This window comes from Gigantopelta aegis, chromosome 14, assembly GCF_016097555.1.
Source record: "Gigantopelta aegis isolate Gae_Host chromosome 14, Gae_host_genome, whole genome shotgun sequence".
NCBI classification, from domain to species: domain Eukaryota; kingdom Metazoa; phylum Mollusca; class Gastropoda; order Neomphalida; family Peltospiridae; genus Gigantopelta; species Gigantopelta aegis.
Window position 1 is genome coordinate 17,419,643 of NC_054712.1, and position 21,665 is coordinate 17,441,307.

General features: G+C 35.7%; 1 protein-coding gene across 1 annotated transcript; it reads left to right on the forward strand.

Annotated features, from left to right (window-relative positions):
* Window positions 1–4,625: 4,625 nt before the first annotated feature.
* LOC121388274 (prefoldin subunit 2-like) lies at window positions 4,626–18,155 on the forward strand. The gene is made up of 3 exons (XM_041519553.1): window positions 4,626–4,795; window positions 13,683–13,806; window positions 17,697–18,155. Exons 1-3 carry the CDS (start codon window positions 4,659–4,661, stop codon window positions 17,865–17,867), a joined length of 432 nt encoding a protein of 143 aa, XP_041375487.1. The 5' UTR covers window positions 4,626–4,658; the 3' UTR covers window positions 17,868–18,155.
* Window positions 18,156–21,665: the final 3,510 nt, after the last annotated feature.

Sequence of the window (21,665 nt, forward strand, 5' to 3'; positions counted from 1 at the left end):
CCCGAATAAAACAAAAGCAACTGTAACTTTAAAAATAATTCATTGGCTGCCACTATGATTAAGAATTTATATTATATCATATTCGTCGTAATTAGACTCCAAACATGGACCTGCACAAAAAACGTAATGCGAACTGTTTGTGCTCAATGCCTTCGATGATCATTTGTTAATGGGAATTGTAGCAATACACAGAAAAGAGAAACAATTATTCATAATATTAGTTGTTATTAATTACTTCTGGTGTGGCTCGGCTTGGACTTACATACTATTATCCTGTTCAATTATTTAGACCCAAAGTTTTTTGCAAATGTTACGTTTATTTCCTATTCGATATTTGTTTTCTTTGCATTTACATGAAAACAAAACCAAATCCCGACAGGTGTTATATACAAATCATCATATAAAATGCACGAAGTTGACTTAATTCCACTTTTAACAAATCTTTGTGTCTTTTGAATGCACGTTATTTCTCCTATAAATAACTACGGTCATTTGCATATCAAAACATTGGGATCTGAGGCTACGTGAAGGCCATTATAGCTTGTTTCACTAAATCAAGGTTATTATTGTTTTGCAGTGTGTAACAGCATTGTCTAATCTTTCCGTTAAACATAGATGTAAACAAACAGAACATGTAACCCTTTCTTGTAGGTGCATTATATTTAATAAATTTAGCTAATGTATTATGTATTTTTATTTTATTATATCAATTATATATTAGCATACCATACCTAACCTAACACAACTGAGGTGTAGCAGAGTAATAAACACAAATCACCTCACACACCGCAGGAATGTGCTTTCCAAATTTATAAATAAATTTAATGCAGGGCCGGACCCAGAAGACCGGGAGGGGGGGGGGGGGGGATAAAATGTCAAAGGCCACCAACATCAAATAATAATAAAAATGTTATTTAATTTGCCTCTAAATTGGGAAATCATACGTATATATATATATATATATATATATATATATATATATATATATATATATATATATATATATATATATATATATATATAATATTTAGGGTGGTGCTAGGGGCTGGGGTTTAGCGGTGGGGTGTTACATTTGTAATGCGAAAAACCAAAGGGCTATTGTTCGGGCTCGTATGGATTCAACCACTTTTTCATCCCGCAAACACAGCCCTGAATGTTTAAAATACGATAGCATTGCTTGGTCAATAACATCATTATTTCGATCTATGACTGCACGTGCTATTGTAGCAATGTGTAAACCACGTAAAATACAAGTTAGGTAGGGTATATAAATTCATTGAAAATGTATTAGTCGACATTCTTGTTATTGTTATTTGAGGAAAAATATGGGTAAATCGAAAAACACTTCAGTTGATGTAAAATCGTGTATTAAGAACGTTTTCGATTATTTTGAAGATGAATATCAGCGCGGTAGACCTAGGTATGCTTCTTATCGAATTGTCGATCGAGTTGCCGCTGCACTTAAAGTTTCGGTTTCAACAGTAAAAAGAACTGTGAAAAATCTAAGCTCTACGAATCCAAGCACAGAAATCACTGTTAAAAAACGCGACCGAAAACTCATCCATTTATTTGATAAAGATGTTATTAGACGACGAGTATACAAATTTTATAGAGAGGGCGAATTACGTACATTACTTAAGATTAACGTGGCTTTAAGGGAGGAATGTGGAATCAACATATCCATATCAACTTTACGAAGAACACTCCATGACCTCGATTTTAAATACCAACGTATGTCTACAACCGGAAAAGTGATTTTTGAGGACGCCAATATATCAGACAGGAGACTGTCCTATCTCCATGAAATATCCAGTTTACGAGAACAGGGGTATTTAATAGTGTATCAAGATGAGACCTGGGTGAATGTCAACCACACAACATCCCACCACTGGACAGATATCCACCCGGGCACAAGTACCGCCAATCACCTGCCGAAATCAGACGCTGCTGATCGAGTTCCTAAACTCTGTTCGGTGACTGGGAAAGGAAAAAGACTTATTATTTGTCATGCTGGCTGTGATAAGTATGGATTGATAGATGGCTGTGAATTGATCTTTGAGGCTAAAAAAACAGACGGAGACTATCATGGTGAGGTGAATCATGACAATTTCATCAAATGGTTTGAAGAACAACTTATGCCTTCTCTACCAGAACCTTCTGTTATCGTCATGGATAACGCAAGCTACCAGAACAAATTAACTGAGATTACACGATGTCCTGCACTAAACGCTAAAAAGGAAGAAATTCAGTCGTGGCTACGAAACAAAAATATACCTTTTGAGAGTAACATGACAAAGCCCGTTCTTTATGAACTTGTGAAAAGTAACAAATGTGCAAAGCAATTTGTTACTGATAATATTGCTGAACGCCATGGGCACTTGTGTCTAAGACTGCCGCCAAGACATTCTGAACTCAATCCGATAGAACTGATCTGGAGTCAAGTCAAAGGGCACATAGCTCGTCATAATGATGGTAAAATGACCACGGTGCGGAGAGAACTTGCACATGCATTGAACTCTGTCACACCTACACACTTCTCTGACGCAGATAAACATGTAATAAAGATCGAAGAAGATTTTAGAAAACAAAATAGTTTTATAAGAAATAAAATACTCCCTGTGATAGTCCCCCTTTACGAAGATAGTGATGAAGAAATGAGTTCGTTGACTGATTAAGTTATTTCTCCATACCCATCAGGAGTATTACTTTAATGTATGCATGAACTCTTAACACCAAAAACAATTTATTTCCATATCATTCACTATCAAACAACCTAACAACCTATAAACTAATCGACTAGAAATGCATATAGACTACACATACATACGAGAGAAATGTTTATTTAACGACACACTCAACGCATTTGATATACGTTTATGTGGCGTCAGACAAAACGGTTAAGGAGCATTGATAAGCAATTTTGATAAGCAATAAGGGACGTTTATACATCAGTTGTGGTGCACAGGCTGGAACTAGACACAACCCAATGGGTCCACCATGTGGGATCGATCAGTCAACCTACCATGAGCGAACGCTTTACCTCTGAGCTACGTCCCGCTCCATATACAAAAGAAGCCTTAAGTGGGGTTGGGGTTGTGCAGAGGGTCACACCTCCACCAATCGCATGCATACCATATTCTTCTCTCTCTCTCTCCCTATAACCATATAACCATAGATTAAAATATGTTGAGTGCGCCTGCTTCATGTTTACAGATATTTTCTTAAAGCCGCACACCCTAGTTCCATCCAGCGAAAATAAATTATAATTTGGTTAATCTACAAACCTGTAACACACTTAGATCATGTTTTTATCAAATGGAGTGAAAAAGCAGGTTTTATATCGATAAATACCATAGGAATCCCCATGTCCCAATTGCTTGAAATAATTTTGAAAGTTAGTATTCTGATGTCACCGGTAGATGTCGCTCGAAACACAACAATCCCTACGTCACGACAAATTTTACAGAGTGCGCACAGACTTGGGGTGCGTTCTTTTCACCTCTCCTGGACATGTTCCAACTGTTCTGTCCTGGTTGTATCCCTTCTCCAGATATCGTAAGACTTAGCAAAATTATTGGTTTTAAGGGTTTGTAACGTTTTGTATTGAGACACTTACTTGTCTGAACTTTATTGTTACTGAAAATGTTCACGAACTGTGAAGAAAAAGCTCACAAATGAACAACAACAAATCGGATGTTGATTGCGCGAACCGTGCACGAGAAAACAAACCGAACCAAAATGATAACGGTCACGTGGTATACCAACGTCTGTGACATTGAAATGGAAATATTCCGTCTAAAAATAGATTAGACCTTGTCTGCTCAACGGTTTTTTCTCAAAGATGCGTGCGTTTTTAAGAAATAAGAAAAATGCATTTTGTGGTATTACAAAAACCAGGATTACCAGGATTACCAAAAAACACTTCAGGTGAATGGAAATGTATATTCTAAATAATAAACGGTAAGTAAAGTGCAATTTTATTTGTGAAAAAATGGGTTTAATAGCGAAAAACAACGCCGTAATGGTTAACAACTACCCGTAACTAGGGTGTGTCCCTTTAAATATAGGTCATACTACGATTTGTGCGGATAGGACGATAGAACCGAATATTAGTTTGAAACGCACTATAGAATGATGCTTTTGATATGCAAATGACCTTAGTTATTTATAGGAGAAATAACATGCATTCAAAAGACACAGAGATTTTTAAAAAGTGGAATTAAGTCAACTTCGTGCATTTTATATGATGATTTGTATATAACACCTGTCGGGATTTGGTTTTGTTTTCATGTAAATGCAAAGAAAACAAATATCGAATAGGAAATAAACGTAACATTTGCAAAAAACTTTGGGTCTAAATAATTGAACAGGATAATAGTATATAGTTAATAGTGGAAATATATTAATTATTTTTAGTTAGAAATACGTAGGCTAGCTAGCTCTACGTAATAAACACCACTTAATACAGTGTCTGCTGTGCCCCCATTTCATTTCATTTCAACTTATTTTCGTGCTTATATCCAATTAAGGTTCAAGCACGCTGTCCTGAGCACACACCTCAGCTATCTGAGCTGTCTGTCCAAGACAGAGGGTTAGTTGTTAGTTGGATAGTGGTCCCAAAGAAGTCGGCGGAGGAAACTACAACCAACCAAATAATCATGGCGTCAAATGCGAGTAAAACGTCGAAAGGAAAATCACAAGAACAGATTATTGCTGGTTTTCAAGAATTAAGGCAACAACAAAGAATGTTAGCCTCAAAAATATCTGAAATAGAAATGGATATGAAAGAGCACGAGTGAGTATCAGATTAAACCAATGTTCTTAATTATATCTGTTTTGTACGTGTTTTCGTGACTGTCATAACTCGATTATTAATATAATATCGGCCTCGGTGGTGTTGTGGTTAAGGTATGACTATACCCCATAGGCGACCATGTTAACGTTTGTGTTTAAAAACACTATATGCAATATACCAATCAAACTATTACCCATAAATATCAGTACTACAACCTCTACCTCAAAGTATTTATTGAAGAAAATGGTACCTTTCATAGCTCATTTTTGGTATAACCAGATGTTTTTACAACACCCCTTGTTTCGCACAAAATTTGAGTACTTTTTTTTACAGGTACCCCATATATGTTCCAAGCACTAAGTTACTTGACACAGTGGCACTAGATGAAATAAAAATGCATAAATTTTTAGCGTATTGTCCGAACCAAATTGTTAACAACTACGAAAAATTACTCTCCTACCTTTAATTGCTGTTAGATTTCCTCCAAAGTTTGTCCAGAGACAAATCTTGAAAAAACCATTACAATGACACAGATTCCACATACCAGATGATAACCATGTCACCTATATCGACTTCGCTGAGAGCGCATAGGGAAAAAAGCATGTAATTTTGTATCAGCTGCCATTTTGTCTTTTTATGGAATATTCTTCAAGAGGGGTGAAAGGATAGGACTTAATCTAACAACATCATAACATGTTATTGTTATGATATAAAAGCAAACGTGATGACGTCATATTACTAATTTTTATTATTATTATTATTATTTTAAAGATACCACTAGAGATCATCGATTTCATATTAATTGTGTCACATACTTTGGAGGCTTACACCCCTCTTGAAGAGTATTCCATTTAAACAAGCAACATGGCAGATGGCAGAAAACTGCATGTATTTTTCCCTATGCAATCTCAGCAAAGACAATATCGGCGAAATCGTTGCAGTCTCGTGCGTGGAATCTGTATATTTGTAGTGGGTTTTTTATGATTTGTGTTTGGATAAACTTTGGAGGAAATCTAACGGCAATTAAAGGTAGGAGAGTAATTTTTTGTAGTTGTTAACAATTTGGTTCGGACAATAGATGAAACTCTTTTTTTTTTTTTTTTTTACAACCAACACACTCATATTTATAACCAATCACAGGACTTCTGGTGTTAACTTCTCTATCAAAAATTCTGTGCACCTCGAACTTTGACCCAGCCGGAAATTATTTGGTTTGGTGCTACCTTAATTGGATATAAGCACAAAAATAAGTTGAATGAAATGAATATAATAATTAATGTACGGCTATGGACTCTTAAAGGTAGGGTCAACTCAAACAAGAGCCTTGTGTTGAAAAGATGCATACCCGAATCACCAACACATACTGACACTTTAACAAATGAAAAACACGTAATTTTAGAGTTAATAAAAAAAACACGATTATTCCTGCTAACTGGGGGCAGCCATTTTGTTTAGTTTTTATGACGTCCGGTGGTATAGCTTGGGGTGAAGTGGCATCATCTCTGTCCATCTTCTCTATGCACAGTGTAAACAAACGCTCTAATTTACGATAAAGCACTTCGCTTTCATCAACCTGACTTGTAAAACAACATAAATGACTTGATAGTATAATAAACTATTTAACTAAATATATTTCAGGTTACATCAATAGAAAGAAATGGAGTTATAGTATTTTTCTTTTTTAAAAGGTCCTAAGAAAAAATGCATGCTATTAGGCCTATTGGTAGGGCACATTCAAGCAAAAACTACCACTCATGATACCCAAGTGATACTTTTCTTTTCTTTGGGACAACGTAATTGGTCAGTTTTGTGATTTTATATGGGGAAAGTTTACTTAATCAAGGGTTTTACAGAATTACTTACAGTAATAAAGCAGGGCGGTTGGTAATGTCCATTACCATTTGAGGTGTATCCGTGCTGTTATCACACAATACCCTGTGATCTTTATAAAAGAGGCACGTCTTTTTATTGTGTCTAGACACAGTGTCTGGGGACCGTCTGAATATACACCTGCCAATCAGGAACCACAGAAATGCCACGGAAAGAAAAGACCAATTACTAGTAACCAAGAAAACACTCCGATTATTGTTTCAGTACGTGGGTTAATTTATGTACGAAACATAATACAGTTATTTCAACACTTTGACAATGGTGGTTTATTTTGTATTGAAAAATAATACATATAATTGGTGCTGGCTTACTAGGATGGATATAATTACAGAACATTGCGATGCATCTGCAAAACTCAGGTATGTTTTGTTTCTTCAGTTCGAAGACTAATTCCTGACGTGACACGTTAGGTATTACGTAACCACCAGCTCGCCAGAGGGCGTATTCACTGGGATGGTACAAAATGGCTGTGCCCGTTATATATAATAGCCGTCACATTTAACCATTTTATTAATTAACTATACAATTATACTTGTTGATATTAAGCAATAATGTGCATTATATATCGTTGAATATGCATACCAGGCCAAATGCCTTAATTGTCCCTTCCTTTAAAGGTCTACATTTATCAAAAACATAATTCACTATTGTTTGGTATCTATGTATACCTTTTACAATATATATGAAGTATCAATAAAATAAATTTTAAAAAATGTACACATTTTTAATATATTCGCAATAAAAAGTCATGTTTTTCACATTGCTTGCCAAAAAGCCTCTGAACTCCAAGAGTGTAGCGCTAACCGGCATAACATTCGCAGCCTTTTGATCATTTTACATGGAAGTGGAACATGTGTATTTTTAAAACACGAAAATGTTATTCTATTGAATTGAATTGTATGTTTGGAATATTATTTTGAAGATATCTTTCAAATGTGAAACATGGTGAACCATTGTTCGTTGTATGGATGTACAAAAGCTGCAGTTAAAGGCAAAAGAAGTTTGCAAATTTTTCCGAAAGACAAACTGACATTGTTTGCACGGAAGCAGTTCTTAAACTGATTACCGAACATGTGCGTATTGGAAAGGACCGTCAAGATGGGGTTCGATTTGCAGTGACCACTTCACACCTGGGGATTACAACAATTATCTAAGATGGTCGATGGGAATGGCACCGAAACTTTTGTTAAAGTACTTGTCTGTTACAAGCCTGTATCCCCCCCTGTTCAGCCTATTTGCAGCCCGGAGCCCGAACGTTGGCTGGAGACAAAAACAAAGCCCGAATGTTAATGCCGAGGTGTACATTATTCATATTTGGCACAAACATACATCTCAACACGATGCATTTATATATGTTTAAAAAATAAATGTAGGAAAAATATTTTTAGAAAAAAATCTAATTTTTCATGTTCGGGCTGTACATAACGATATCCCGAACATCGCCCGAAAACAAAAACAGATAGGCCTACCGAATGTTAATGTGATTTTTTCTATAAAAAAATATTTTTCATACATTTATTGTTTTAACATATACAGTCAGACCTCGTTATAACGACCGTTGTTACTGCGACATTTACACCATCTGACTACAAATTGTCGGGAACAAACGTACATCAGTGTTATTCTGTTCATTAAAACGGAATTCACACCTTCCGACACCGACAGAGCAAATTATGAACAAACGTGCATTCGACATCTGAAAACACCTCTTTACAACGATGTTACATAATCACAGATACTGTAGCATATTGGCAGTACACACACAACCACTTAGATTCCTTGATCTTCTAGTGAGCCGACTGTGTCACATGCTTTCCGAGCTACCGATGTCTGCAAAATCAGTAGACATGTATTGCTTTTGCAAATAAGCCTTTAGTTAACTAATTAAAGGATTAACTTCGAACAATAAAATCTTCTATTTTCATCATTTGTAAATGAAACGTACCATACTACCAATCGTAGATGTCTGTAACCAAGTAATGATTAGACTGCCAATGAATGCGCCTTGTTTAATATATTTAATGATGTTTTTTAAAAACATATTTAATGTATGTACATGTATTTGTTGTTTTTAATAATAATTGCAATACATTAATTATTTAAATGCTATCCAGTCATCAGTTAATATTAATTAGTATTTGTTCTAAAAAATATTTTTCCTACATTTTTTTTTTTAACATATATAAATGCATCGTGTTGAGGTGTATCTTTTTACTAAATATGAACAATGTATACCTCGGCATTAACATTCAGGCTTTGTTTTTGTCACCTGGCGACGTCCGGACTCTGGGCTGCAAATAGGCTGACCGCATTTGACTAGACTCCTTCTTCCTCACCAATCGAGGTAGCTTTAGAATAAATAGACAAATGCGACAAGTCTGAAATTTCCAAACTAACGTCCGATAAGAATGAGCTATTTTCCGAATAATCATTACATTCTGTCGCCATGCTAACCTACTAATGAATGAGTGGAATTCACCTGATGCTACGTCACAGGTCAGATGTGGGTCAAATCGACTGGATCAGTGTTTTTTCCCCGAGCGTTTTACAAAAAGTCGCTTTATTAATAATTGGGGTAGTATTTTTGTTTTTTATGGTTAATAACGTAATCTTTATATATTTTTTGTATATATACTGTGTATTAATAATGTGCCATGATTGTGGATCTTTAAATAAAAAAGAAACGATTATAAAAAAATTTGTTTGGTTTACATTTGCTTTCTTCTTTCTACATACCTTACTGTTTTGTTATTCCAAAAATTGTTAATTTAGTATTTAAATCAAATACAATCAGTGGTAATCTTTGACTACCGTTTACAAGTTTCAGTAATCACTACACAATTTTAAAATACTAAACAGTAGTCGCTAATCAATGTTCAATTAACTAGAAATGTTACTAATAGGAAGGAAGGAAATGTTTTATTTAACGACGCACTCAATACATTTTATTTACGATTATATGGCGTCAGAAATGTTTTATTTAACGACGCACTCAATACATTTTATTTACGATTATATGGCGTCAGAAATGTTTTATTTAACGACGCACTCAATACATTTTATTTACGATTATATGGCGTCAGAAATGTTTTATTTAACGACGCACTCAATACATTTTATTTACGATTATATGGCGTCAGGAAATGTTTTATTTAACGACGCACTCAATACATTTTATTTACGGTTATATGGCGTCAGAAATGTTACTAATCAAAATTTTGAAACCAAAATGTTCCCAGAAATGTAGGAAGTGTAGTGCGACCAGTTTGAGTGATAATAAGGGGTTATAATGAAAACAGCACCATGCTAAAATGGCCCCAAGTGAAAGTGGAACCAAACTGGACAAAACAGCATCTAGTACCAAATATTTTTAAAATGTATGGCTAAAACGGAACCAGAATCATTACAAGTTGTGAACAATGGTATGCTCAATAAAACAAGAGTGATATTAATTAATCTTTTATTGCTTTAATTGTTTTAACTTTTATTTTTATGTCCATGTAAAGAAGACGGAAGTAATAGTAGCTAGTTAGACGTCAGCAAAATGCAGGCAATCTTCCACAGGTGTTTAAAGAAAACATGTACACATTGTTTACATGAATAATTATTCAACATTTAATAGAGACAAAACATAAAGGGAAAAACCTTTCGCCAGTCTTTTTTTTGTTTTGTTATTATTTTAACTTTTTCTTTATTGTCCTTTTCAAAGTAAATTTAAGTAACAACCAGTGTTTGTGGTTGCCCTATAGTAGCGACTCGTAATTACTTATGTCCTGAGCAAGTTTCCCATTAAACTAAATTCCTTGGACAATGTGATTCAGGATCAAATGAATGAGAGAAACTGTTAAATAAACAATGGCATCATCTCATGTTTATAGCAATTAATCTATAAGCTTACATGACATTACATACAGGATGTAAGATACTCTTACATATTCTGCTCTCATGTCATTCGTTTTTGTAACACAAGTAGAGTAGCCTGTAAATGTATATACTATGACTAGCAAAATTGTTTAGTATTAGCATTCTCGCTATGAATTTGTGGTTTTACATTTGAACATGACGGTTGATTGTACTTCTGTCTCGATGAATTTGTCCACCCCCACCCTGGGGTTTATGCTGGACAGCTTTGGCACTTTGTCAAAGTTTCATGTCAGACATAATGGGACTGTGTCCACTGTCACCCTTTTCTATGGACATACGGCTGATAGGTACAGGGTTCACAGCCCGGCAATGGCTCCCACTCAGAACAAGTTTTAATGACTCAATGGGTAGGTGTAAGACCACTACACCCTCTTCTCTCTCACTAACCAACTAACAACTAACCCCCTGTCCTGGACAGACAGCCAAGATAGCTGAGGTGTGTGTGCCTAGGACAGGGTGCTTGAACCTTAATTGGATATAAGCCCGAAACTAATGTTTAAAGGAAAGAAAAAAAAACAGTTCACCACCTCGCAAAAGGAACAGGACACCATGGAGGAAGCGAGGCCAAAGATGGTGGCTCAAATGCCAGGGGCAGTCCCTTCTAACTGTGCTCCTAAGAAGCCTACCAGTTCAACTGGGGCGGCTCGGTATTGGGGGGGGGGGGGGGGGCAAAGCCGAGAGAAATACAAGGTACGATATGATCATCGATTCAATGCAGGGCAATTTCACACCAAAGTGGTCATGAAGTGAAAAATTAAAATCATGTATTTACTTTAATATAATTAAGATTGTTTCTAATGTAAAATGTTCTGTAGAATCCAAATCTGATAAATAAAATATAGTAAAATAAATGAATGTGGTTGACTTTGGCCATTTTATGAGAATACTATCAAACCAAAAATATGAAACTCCCGTAATACACATTATGAATTAGTGTATGGCAGCCATGTAATTGAAGGTAATATTGTTTTTATTATTGTTTTTGTTTGTACTGTGAAATATCTGTATGCCACATTTTTGTCATAACTTGAACTTCGTATTTTCTTTACAGAACTTTATGGGAATAAAATTGTAATAGCAAGCAAATTAAATAAAAATTAAATTAACAATTTAAAAGGCATTTGGTATTTTTGACATATAGTCTTAGAGAGGAAAATATAGTCTTAGCGAGGAAACCCGATACATTTTTACATCAGTAGCAAGGGATCTTTATATGCACCATCCAACAGACAGGATAACACATACCTCAGCCTTTGATATACCTAAGACCCTGCAAGTGCATGTGACATCATACGTTTGAAGTATGATAAATGATGTTGTAGATTTAAAACTCTACGCCTCTTGTGTCCCACACATTAGTTCACCGAAGTGACATTAAGAATATATTTTGTAATGCTTGATTGTTATCAGTTGTATTCTCAAAGTGGTGTGTCCTGCCTGTTGGTTACTCTTGCATTTACATGATAACTTTCAGTGAGCCATAAATTACACATTGATTGAAACAAGTTATTGGGTTTGTAAAAAAAAAAAAAAAAAAAACCCGACAATTTATCAACATGCTAGGCCATTGTCCATCTGTGCGAATAAAATTTTTGACATAGGAGTTTAAAAAATGCAACTAGTTACTACCAGTCTGACTGGCAATCTGTCGTTTTCTGGCTGACAAATAGATAACGAAAACAGAGCCAGTCAAAGGTCAATACTTCCTAGAAAGGGCTTGTTTACATTGAAAGTATGTTGCTGATGTGTTTTGAATAGATTGTGTTGTTAAATACTTGCAGGATGTCTCTTGAATTTTGTAAATTTATCTATATATGAAAGAACTGTGGAAAAAATCATATCACAATATTTATTGATTTGTCAATCAAGGTATGGGGCTTGATTTCGTTGATGTGATATTAATCACTTACTTGGATACTTAATAATCTATCATTTGAAGTGCAGACAGTGTATATTATGATATTGTTAGACAGTAATATTGTTCTATAGGCTGGCGGACTAGTAGCAAATCTGGAGGGCTAGTAAATTTTAGTTGGTTCTGGTCCAGCAGGTTTTTGTGCACTTTTTTTTTTTTTTTTTATGGCAGTGAATTAAGGCAGGGCAGCACAAAACAGGGCAGGTATTTATTGTTAGCTTGAATTATTTACTGCGTCGTCATTAAGCAAACTGATTTTCATTAAAGTTGGACCAAAAGTATCATATACAGGCACTCATTCTGTATAATTCATTTGTTCTGGCCATAAAGCACTCACTTGTGCCCTTATTATAAGATACAATGTAACATGTACAGTTGCGAATTTTAAGAGCAATTGGCAAAATGTATTTTAATTTGACAAAATGATTTGAAATAATTTATGGTTTGTTGGAAAATAACAGTTTTTGCAATTTTTTAAGTTTAATAGTTAATTTTGCGAACATTTTCGTGAACCCAGAGCTAGCTGTGAGCTATATAATCAGAATGGTTGGCACAAGTATAAACCTAGATATTTTGACCATTTGAAGCATTGCAAGTAAGACTGTCACTGCAATTACACTGGCGAAATAACTGCTGATGTATTGATTGTGAATTGATTTTACTTAAGTTTGTTTAACGACACCACTAGAGCACATTGATTTATTAATCATCGGCTATTGGATGTCAAACGTTTGGTCATTTTGACATGTAGTTTTAGAGAGGAAACCCGCTACACATCAATAACAGTTAACAGGGGTATCTTTTACATGCACCTTCCCATAGACAGGATAGTACATACCACTGCCTTTGATATACCAGTCGTGGTGTACTGGCTGGAGTGAGAAATAGTCCAATGGGCCCAATGACGGGGATCGATCCCACAGTGACTGTGCATCAAGCAAGTGCTTTACCACTGGGCTACGTCCTGCCCCTGATCTCACTTGAACAGCTTTTCTTTCAGCAATGCTGAATGGTGTCGGATCAGAGTGAATTGTGAGGGCTGCAATCCAGCCAGTTAGATGCTCTACCAGAAATTAGGGAAGGAAAGAAAACATGGCTATTAATAAAAACAAATATCGGTTGTCGAACATGGAATCAAAGTATGTTACAATATTTCAGGCTTGTAGCTGAGACTCTGAAAGAAGTGGATGCCAATAGGAAGTGCTACAGAATGGTGGGTGGCGTGCTCGTGGAGCGCACAGTCAGTGATGTGTTACCTGCTCTAATCAACAACAAAGAACAGGTGAGAACTCGTAACAGTACAGGGTTCATTCATTTGGCCACAACAGGTTTTTCGTGTATGGCAGAGCAGGGGAGTGGCTGGGAGGGCTCTAGTCCCCTAATAATCCTGATTAAAAAATATTGGTGGTAAATCTTAAGGCAGAGTTTAATTTTACTTGTAGAATGCAGAAAATTGCATTTCAGGACATCTAGTTAAGGCAGAGTTTAATTTTACTTGTAGAATGTAGAAAATTGCATTTCAGGATATCTAGTTTTCAAACTTTTACAGGGGGGCATACCCTGAACCCCCTAGAAATTTTGCTTTGTGCCCTTGTTCTCAGTCAGTCCAGTCCCACCCCCCATGTATACATGCTTCCGCTGTGCCTGGTTTTGTGTGTTCTGAGCACAGCTAGGTCTTTTGCAGCACAATAATATTTATTATTAACATTAATATAAAGTTAGTTTGTTTTGTTTTAATGACACCACTAAAGCACATTGATTTATTAGTCATCGGCTATTGCATGTTAAACATTTGGTAATTTTGAGTTACTGGTAAAGAGATAGAGAGGAAACAGAGAGATATAGAGAGGAAACACGCTACATTTTCCATTAGTACCAAAGGATACTTTTACACCATCCCACGGACAGGATAGTACATACCACAACCTTTGATATTCCATTGGTGATGCACTGGCTGCAATGAGAAATAGCCCAATAGGTTCAGCGAAGGGGGATCGATCCCATACCGACCATTCATCAGGCCAGCACTTTCCACTGGCCTATGTCCCACTCCATATTAACACTATAAGGTATAACAGCTGCTGAAAGGCTGTAGAAATTAGGAAACAAACTGCATTGTTATTTTAATTTAATTAAAGCTTGGCATTTCAGTGGTTATTAGGTTTCAAGTTTTGAGGTCAGCATGTTTGTACTTAATTTGGTGAGATAATTTCGGGCATACTTATTTAGGGCACAGTCCTTATCACCTTGACAGGGTTGAAAATTAGCAGTCGCCCGGTCGCCCATGGCAACCTTTATTGGAATTTTACAAAGGTAGTCCGTTGGGCGACCATCGATTTTAGTGTTTGGAGAGTATGGTACTAGTTAAAATAGAAACCAGTGGTTGCAAAACAAGGCGTCTCATGCGACGTTTACTACCCTCATATTTGACATCTATTTTCGCCACAGTTGCTCAGACTCCAGTTCATATTTTCTTGGTTCTTGTCTGAATGTATAGGCTCGGCTTCTATGGGTTAATTTCTTCAGGAACACTGAGTATCCCACGAATACAGCGTCCATTACTGCTCATTACCTTTGTTTTTTAAGTATATTTTGTTTTGATTCATGTGCACAGTAGTCCCAGTGATTTTCCGCGATCGCGGAAAACGGACAGAATTCCCATTGTGAAACAGAATTTACATTTGGAAACAGAATTACGATTTTCCGCAAAGCTAACAAAATTAATACTATTTTACTATTGCCACACACTGTAAAATTGACGATTGACTGGATTATGCGCTTCATGGTAAACCAAATGGTCACATTGGGAACCAATCAAATACCTCTTGAACGTTAGCGAAACGTTTGCCTGCGCCTGCGCAGTTAGCTAGTGGTTTGTCGCTAACGCTTGTCTCGGAAGACAGATTTTTACGCTACACATTAAACCGAAAGACTATTTCGGGAACCACCAGTCAAAATATGTTTGCAAACGTTTAGCTGGCTGAACGTTGCAATGTTACTTTATTTCCGCTGTGTCATGCGCACACTTCAATTTGCAGACGACGTTGGACTGTCAAAGAGATGATAAAATAAATGTTTACGTTTTGTGAACCCTAAGCCTCGTTGAATAAAGCAGTGCACTTGATTGTTGGACAATCATGCTTTATGTAGTTATTATAATTGTAGCCTTTGCTCCTGATGTGATTTTTCGCTACTAATATGTAGACTTACTTTGATTTAATGAGAAATAGCGACGCATGTTGACACCAGTCACTGTGTCAATTTGTGGACCCTTTAATTTGTCACAACTTTAGTTCTAGTCTGAAACGGAATTTACAAAAACATGAAATGGAAAATAGCTTCTTTTTTTAAACGGAAAACCACTGAGTCATACTTGTTCTATTCTTGGGCCAACAATTTCACCAACTATATGCATTACAAGTGGACTACATTGCACACTTTTGTGGTAACAGACTCCAGCCCGTAGAGCCCCCCCATGTGCCCCCATTACTGAGTGTCTGTAGCTCTCGATAAACCCCCAACTCCTACTCTGTCAGTTCCAACACCTACTAGTACTTCGTTTTGCAACCGCTGTAAACGCACTGATGCTGAATTAAATGTGACAAAACACACCACATCTATGTTGGTGCGAACTACAGATCTGGCAGCAGAAGACCTAGGACATGTTCTATATTTTGACAGCGACAACATAATGAATAAAGATAACATTCATATAAAAACATATTAATTTATTAAGTTTTAAACCCATACTGTTTCAAATAACATTTTATGGGGGTAAAGTGCAGTGTAAAATTAATTACAAATTACAATTAAACTGCATAGGTTAACTTTTTTTTGTGATACAAATTTTAAGGCAATTGATGAACATCCAAGGTAATCTGAATGACACAACCATAATACATGACCACAGCAGTATCTCTGCACAAAGCAGTCGAATTGGGCATTTGGCAAAACAGTGGATGATTCCATGGATCTCTATCTAGGAGAACAGCCACTCCTGAGGAAATCATTTGCTGGGAATTTCACCCTTCTTGTATCACCACAAAGTTTATTCCATCCCTCTTGCATCGCCACAAAGAGGACTGCCACTCCCAGACTAGTTCACTAAAGCACGCGCAGTTCTACATTTAGTCTGTTTCTACTGCATTATCTTTTACCCTGTATTTAAAATGAGATTTAATACGGTTTAATTTAATGGTACTTTGTAAAAAAAAACATGTTTATTTATACTAGATTTCTTTTTAACTTTTTTTCAGTTGGTATGTTTATATCAATTTTTACTTTCTTCATTATGAAGTTAAACGTCAATTCATCGGTTTTCTTTAATGCAAACAGTTATTATTCTAACAAAAACACTATAGTTTTAATTTTACCTGTGCAGTAAAATTCCAATGTAATAATTGGAGGGCTAGTTGAATTTCAGAAGGGCCAGTAAGATTTTTCTTCAATTCGCCCTACTGTCGACCTTGGTTTTCATGTTAATTTTCAACCCTGCCTTGACTTTGGTGCAATCAAAAGCCCTGACAGTGTTCTTCAACCATGATTAGATATAAACATAAAAAAGAAGAAGAAAAAAGAGAAAATAAGTTTTAAAAATGACAGTTTGTTTTGTTTACCCACACCACTAGAGCACATTGATTTATTAATCATTGGCTATTGGATGTCAAACACTTGGTAAATGTTTTGACATATAGTCTTAGAGAGGAAACCCACTACATTTTCCCATTAGTAGCAAGGGATATTTTATATGCACCATCCCACAGACAGGATAGTACATACCACGGCCTTTGATATACCCGTCGTGGTGTACTGGCTGGAACAAGATATAGCCCAATGGACCCACCGACAGGGATCAATCCCAAACCGACCATGATGCTTTACCACTCCTAAAAAGGAAAGTAAAAAAATAATAATGACAAACAAACCCCAACAAGCCGCCAAGCTGTGTGCCCATGACATGTATGCTATGTCCAGCCCCTGAAAAGAAAAGAGTATAATTAAAAAAAATTAAAAAAAATTAAAATATTAAAAAATAAACAAGCCGCCAAGCTATGCCCATGACATCTTGCCTGAACCTTAAACAAAATAACTACAATTCATATGATTTTCTAAATTATGTTTGCTTTTAGCTTTATTTATTTATTGTATTTCTTGCTGCTTTGTTTCTTTCAGATGGCTAAACTAATTGAGTCTTTTAAGAAGAAGTTAGAAGCAAAAGGTGCAGATATCAACAAATACCGAGAAACCCATGATGTTAAAATCCGCGGCGAGGAGTCGCGAGAAACTACGGATCAGCAGAAGGAATCGAAACCCGGAGGCGTGTTAGTGGCCAACGATTCCTAGTATGATATTGTTAACGCTAGTAGTGACCTTTTGTATTTTACACAATTTATCACTTCACCAGTGTCATCGCATTTCATCTATTGTTTAAGACAATTCAGAGTCTCGGTACGGTGGGAAGGTGATTGTTTTCATGACGCGGTATGTTGCAAGAGATGGTGTGACTTATTTAACTGTTCTATCAATCCTGTAAATACATTTGATTTTGTTTATTCTTCGTTTTCGAAGGATTTTGAATAAAGCTTTGTGACAAATTGCATCTACTGGATATTAAACCAGTCACTTTGTGAAGTTGTTTTTTGATATTTGTTCATTAATTACCAATTTTTTTCTGTATTGAAAAATAGTTTTTGTATGATAATGAAATTTATTTATACAGGATTAACTCATTAATCCATTTTCCATTGAAGCATAAAGACGTATATCAGTAATAGTCCGGTATATATAAAGTTTGTTTTTTTAAAAATCCGACTCTAATGTTTTTAGTTTTAGTATTTTATATATTTTTTAATAAATATGTACCAAGTAGGTGAAAAGAGTAAAAATGTAATATAAACTTTTATTGGAAACACAATTTTTTATGCCTATCTAGCAATTTTCTGACACTGGAAATTTGGTGGCAAAAGGAATACACATGTATTCTATTGTAAATTTATGGCTATTCAACAAACTACGGCCATTTTAAAGATCACTTCTTCATTTAAATTAACATAATGCTCATGTTAACCCCTCCCCCTATCGCTATCATGATATTATAATGTGACCAATATTATTGGATTTCTGTTTGCATGGTTTATTTGGTATTAATAAATATTTGAATAATGACTGCCTGTATTTAATTTATGAATAAAAATTACCTCTGATTTACAAAACTTTACATAATTCTTAATCCAAAACCCCACACCACATCATGATATTCCATGTTGATCCACCCTTCCACATTTCTGGAGCAAATAAGTCATTACTTAAAAACATAATGCAGTAGAAATATTGTATTGGTTATTTATTTTGATAAATTTTTCTTATTATTATCTTATTACGTGTGTGTGTGTGTGTGTAAATTATATATATATATATACATATAAAAAAATGTTTTATATATATATACACGAATGAATGAATGAGTGTTTAACGACACCCCAGCACGAAAAACACATCAGCTATTGGGTGTCAAACTATGGTAATGCAAACAAATTGATGATCAACATCAATATAAAAATTCTAAATTTAAATAAAAACTTTATAAAGAACTGTACAAAAATACAAATATCACAGATAGATATTGACTTTTACTCAAAATTTCAATTATATCTCGAAAAAACCAAGGGGATTTGTGCTGTATTGGCCATTCTCAAAGATAATGTTACACCCCTGCACCAAGGTGAGGTTACAGCACGCGCAGGGGATACATATACATATACATGGTTAGGTTATTGGCTTGAACTATTTTAAAAAAGGAATCACACATTTTAATTACGGTTATATGGCGACGAACATGTTTAAGGAACACGGATAATTCATTTCCACCACGCAATGGGCTACTCTCCGATTAGCAGCAAGGAATCTTTTTGGTTTTTTAATGCATCATTCCACAGGTAAGATAGTATATATGGTCTTTGTTTACATCGGTTGTGGGGCACTGGCTGGAATGAAAATGAACTATAGTTCGTCCCACAGTGAACGCCTTTGTTCATACTGTGAAATTTACTGCAAGTTATTTGTGAGCAGATTGTTGCCTATATTTCATACAAAAAATAGGGTGTTTTTTTTATTATTATTTCCAAAACATTTTTACTTTTCTTCTTACGTCAATCCAAACTGAATTTGTTTTTAAAAACGTTTTGTAGGAGTATGGGACGGACTGTACTTGAAGGTTCTCTTCCCAGTCCAAACTCCAACCCAGAATACATGTATGTGTTTAGAGTAACTACTTTGCAGACTTATTGGGAAGACATGTGAAAAGATAGATAAAATAGTGTGTGTCCTGGCCATTAATATTGAACACTGCTCAATAGATTAAAAGCAGGAAAAGTGCACGAAAGGGGAGAAAATTGTTTCTTGGGAGATAACTCGTTTAGTGCTATTTTACACGGAGTACTGCCCCTTATTCTTATTTCACTAATTAGTATTTAATGTGCGATAGTATAATATATAATTGAAGATTTATTATTTTTCAAATTTAAACGAAATATTATAATGCTTAAGAGAGCGATGGTATATATAACAAATTATAATACGCATTTTTATTTAGTATGATTATTGAAGTCTGATTTGGGGGGGGGGGGGGCTAGGGGGGGCTAGACTCGCAGTGACAAAACGTTTTTCAATCATTTTAAAATACCTACCGGTACAAATGTAACTCGCTCATGAAGGTAATGATAGGTATTGGGTCATATATACCAAAAGTCTACATCCATGTGAAGACACACCACACTACACACTAGCCCGAGTACTCTGACGGTAAGAGAGCTAGACGGATATTTGGACAGTTCTCAAGCTCCAAATGCCCGTCTAGCTCTCTGCATGACGCAATATGTGTCGAGCTACATCCGTGTGTAACAACAGTCAGTCTTAAAGGTACACAGTCCTCATTTCTTTAACCTAAGTACGGTACGTTTGGTTAAAACTGTAAGCTTCTTACTTAAGTTTACTTTCTATACACCATCCCTTTAACATAGGGTACGGTACTTCTGGTTAAAACTAAGCTTCGTTCTTAGAATTTAATTTCTATACACAATCCCTTTAACGTGGGTACGGTACTTCTGGTTAAAACTGTAAGCTTCTTACTTAAAAGTTTACTTTCTATACACAATCCCTTTAACATAGGGTACGGTACTTCAGGTTAAAACGTTAAGCTTCGTGCTTAGAGTTTAATTTCTATACACAATCCCTTTAACATGGGTACGGTACTTCAGGTTAAAACTTTAAGCTTCTTGCTTGGAGTTTAATTTCTATACACCATCTCTTTAACATAAGGTACTGTATAGGGCCTCCACGAGTCCAAAATATTGGAGTACTTAAGGGTTAAACTTGACCCGGACCCGAGTACCCGACACTTACACTAGATGATGATGAGAGTAAGGAATAAAGTAAAATAGCATTATGCATCTTATTTTCAGGGGATGGGACGTAGCTCAGTGGTACGGCGCTCGCCTGATGCGCGATCGATCTAGGATCGATTCCTGTCGGTAGGCCCATTGGGCTATTTCTTGTTCCAGCTAGTGCTCCACAACTGGTGTAACAAAGGCCGTGGTATGTACTATCCTGTCTGTGGGATGGTGCATATAAAATATCTCTTGCTGCTAATCGAAAAGAGTAGCCCATGAAGTGGCGACAGCGGGTTTCCTCTCTCAATATCTGTGTGGTCTTTAACCATGCCTTGAATGATGCCATTGTATTGCATTTAGAAACCGGTTGATATGTTCAGTGTTATGACGGACGGCCAGAATAAAAAGATAAACTAGCGCACGATCATATAATTATTGTGTAACTTATATCGTTGGTTATTTACTGCAGAAATTATTGTCCTACAGTGTCCATTGTTCGTTGTATTCCACCTTGTATGGTAACCTGAGTACTCTGACTGTAATGCCCGGTGCAGACGAGCGTTTTTTAACGCATGCGTCTGCATTAAAAAAACGCAGACTCAACGCAGACAGATGCGTCTCGTGTGCGCCTACCTGCGATGCGTTCCTGCGATCCACTGACGATTTCTTTTATTAATTAATTTATTTATAGTTTACTCTAGGAAAAATAACAAAGATTAAATGCAATTTATTAATACATTTTAAAACATAATAA

Excerpts from the sequence above, each read along its gene's own strand:
- LOC121388274 (XM_041519553.1), top strand. The coding sequence starts at position 4,659 with ATGGCGTCAAATGCGAGTAAAACGTCGAAAGGAAAATCACAAGAACAG. Across the intron at positions 4,796-13,682 it reads ATGGATATGAAAGAGCACGA|GCTTGTAGCTGAGACTCTGA; the intron begins GTGAGTATCAGA and ends ACAATATTTCAG. Across the intron at positions 13,807-17,696 it reads TAATCAACAACAAAGAACAG|ATGGCTAAACTAATTGAGTC; the intron begins GTGAGAACTCGT and ends TGTTTCTTTCAG.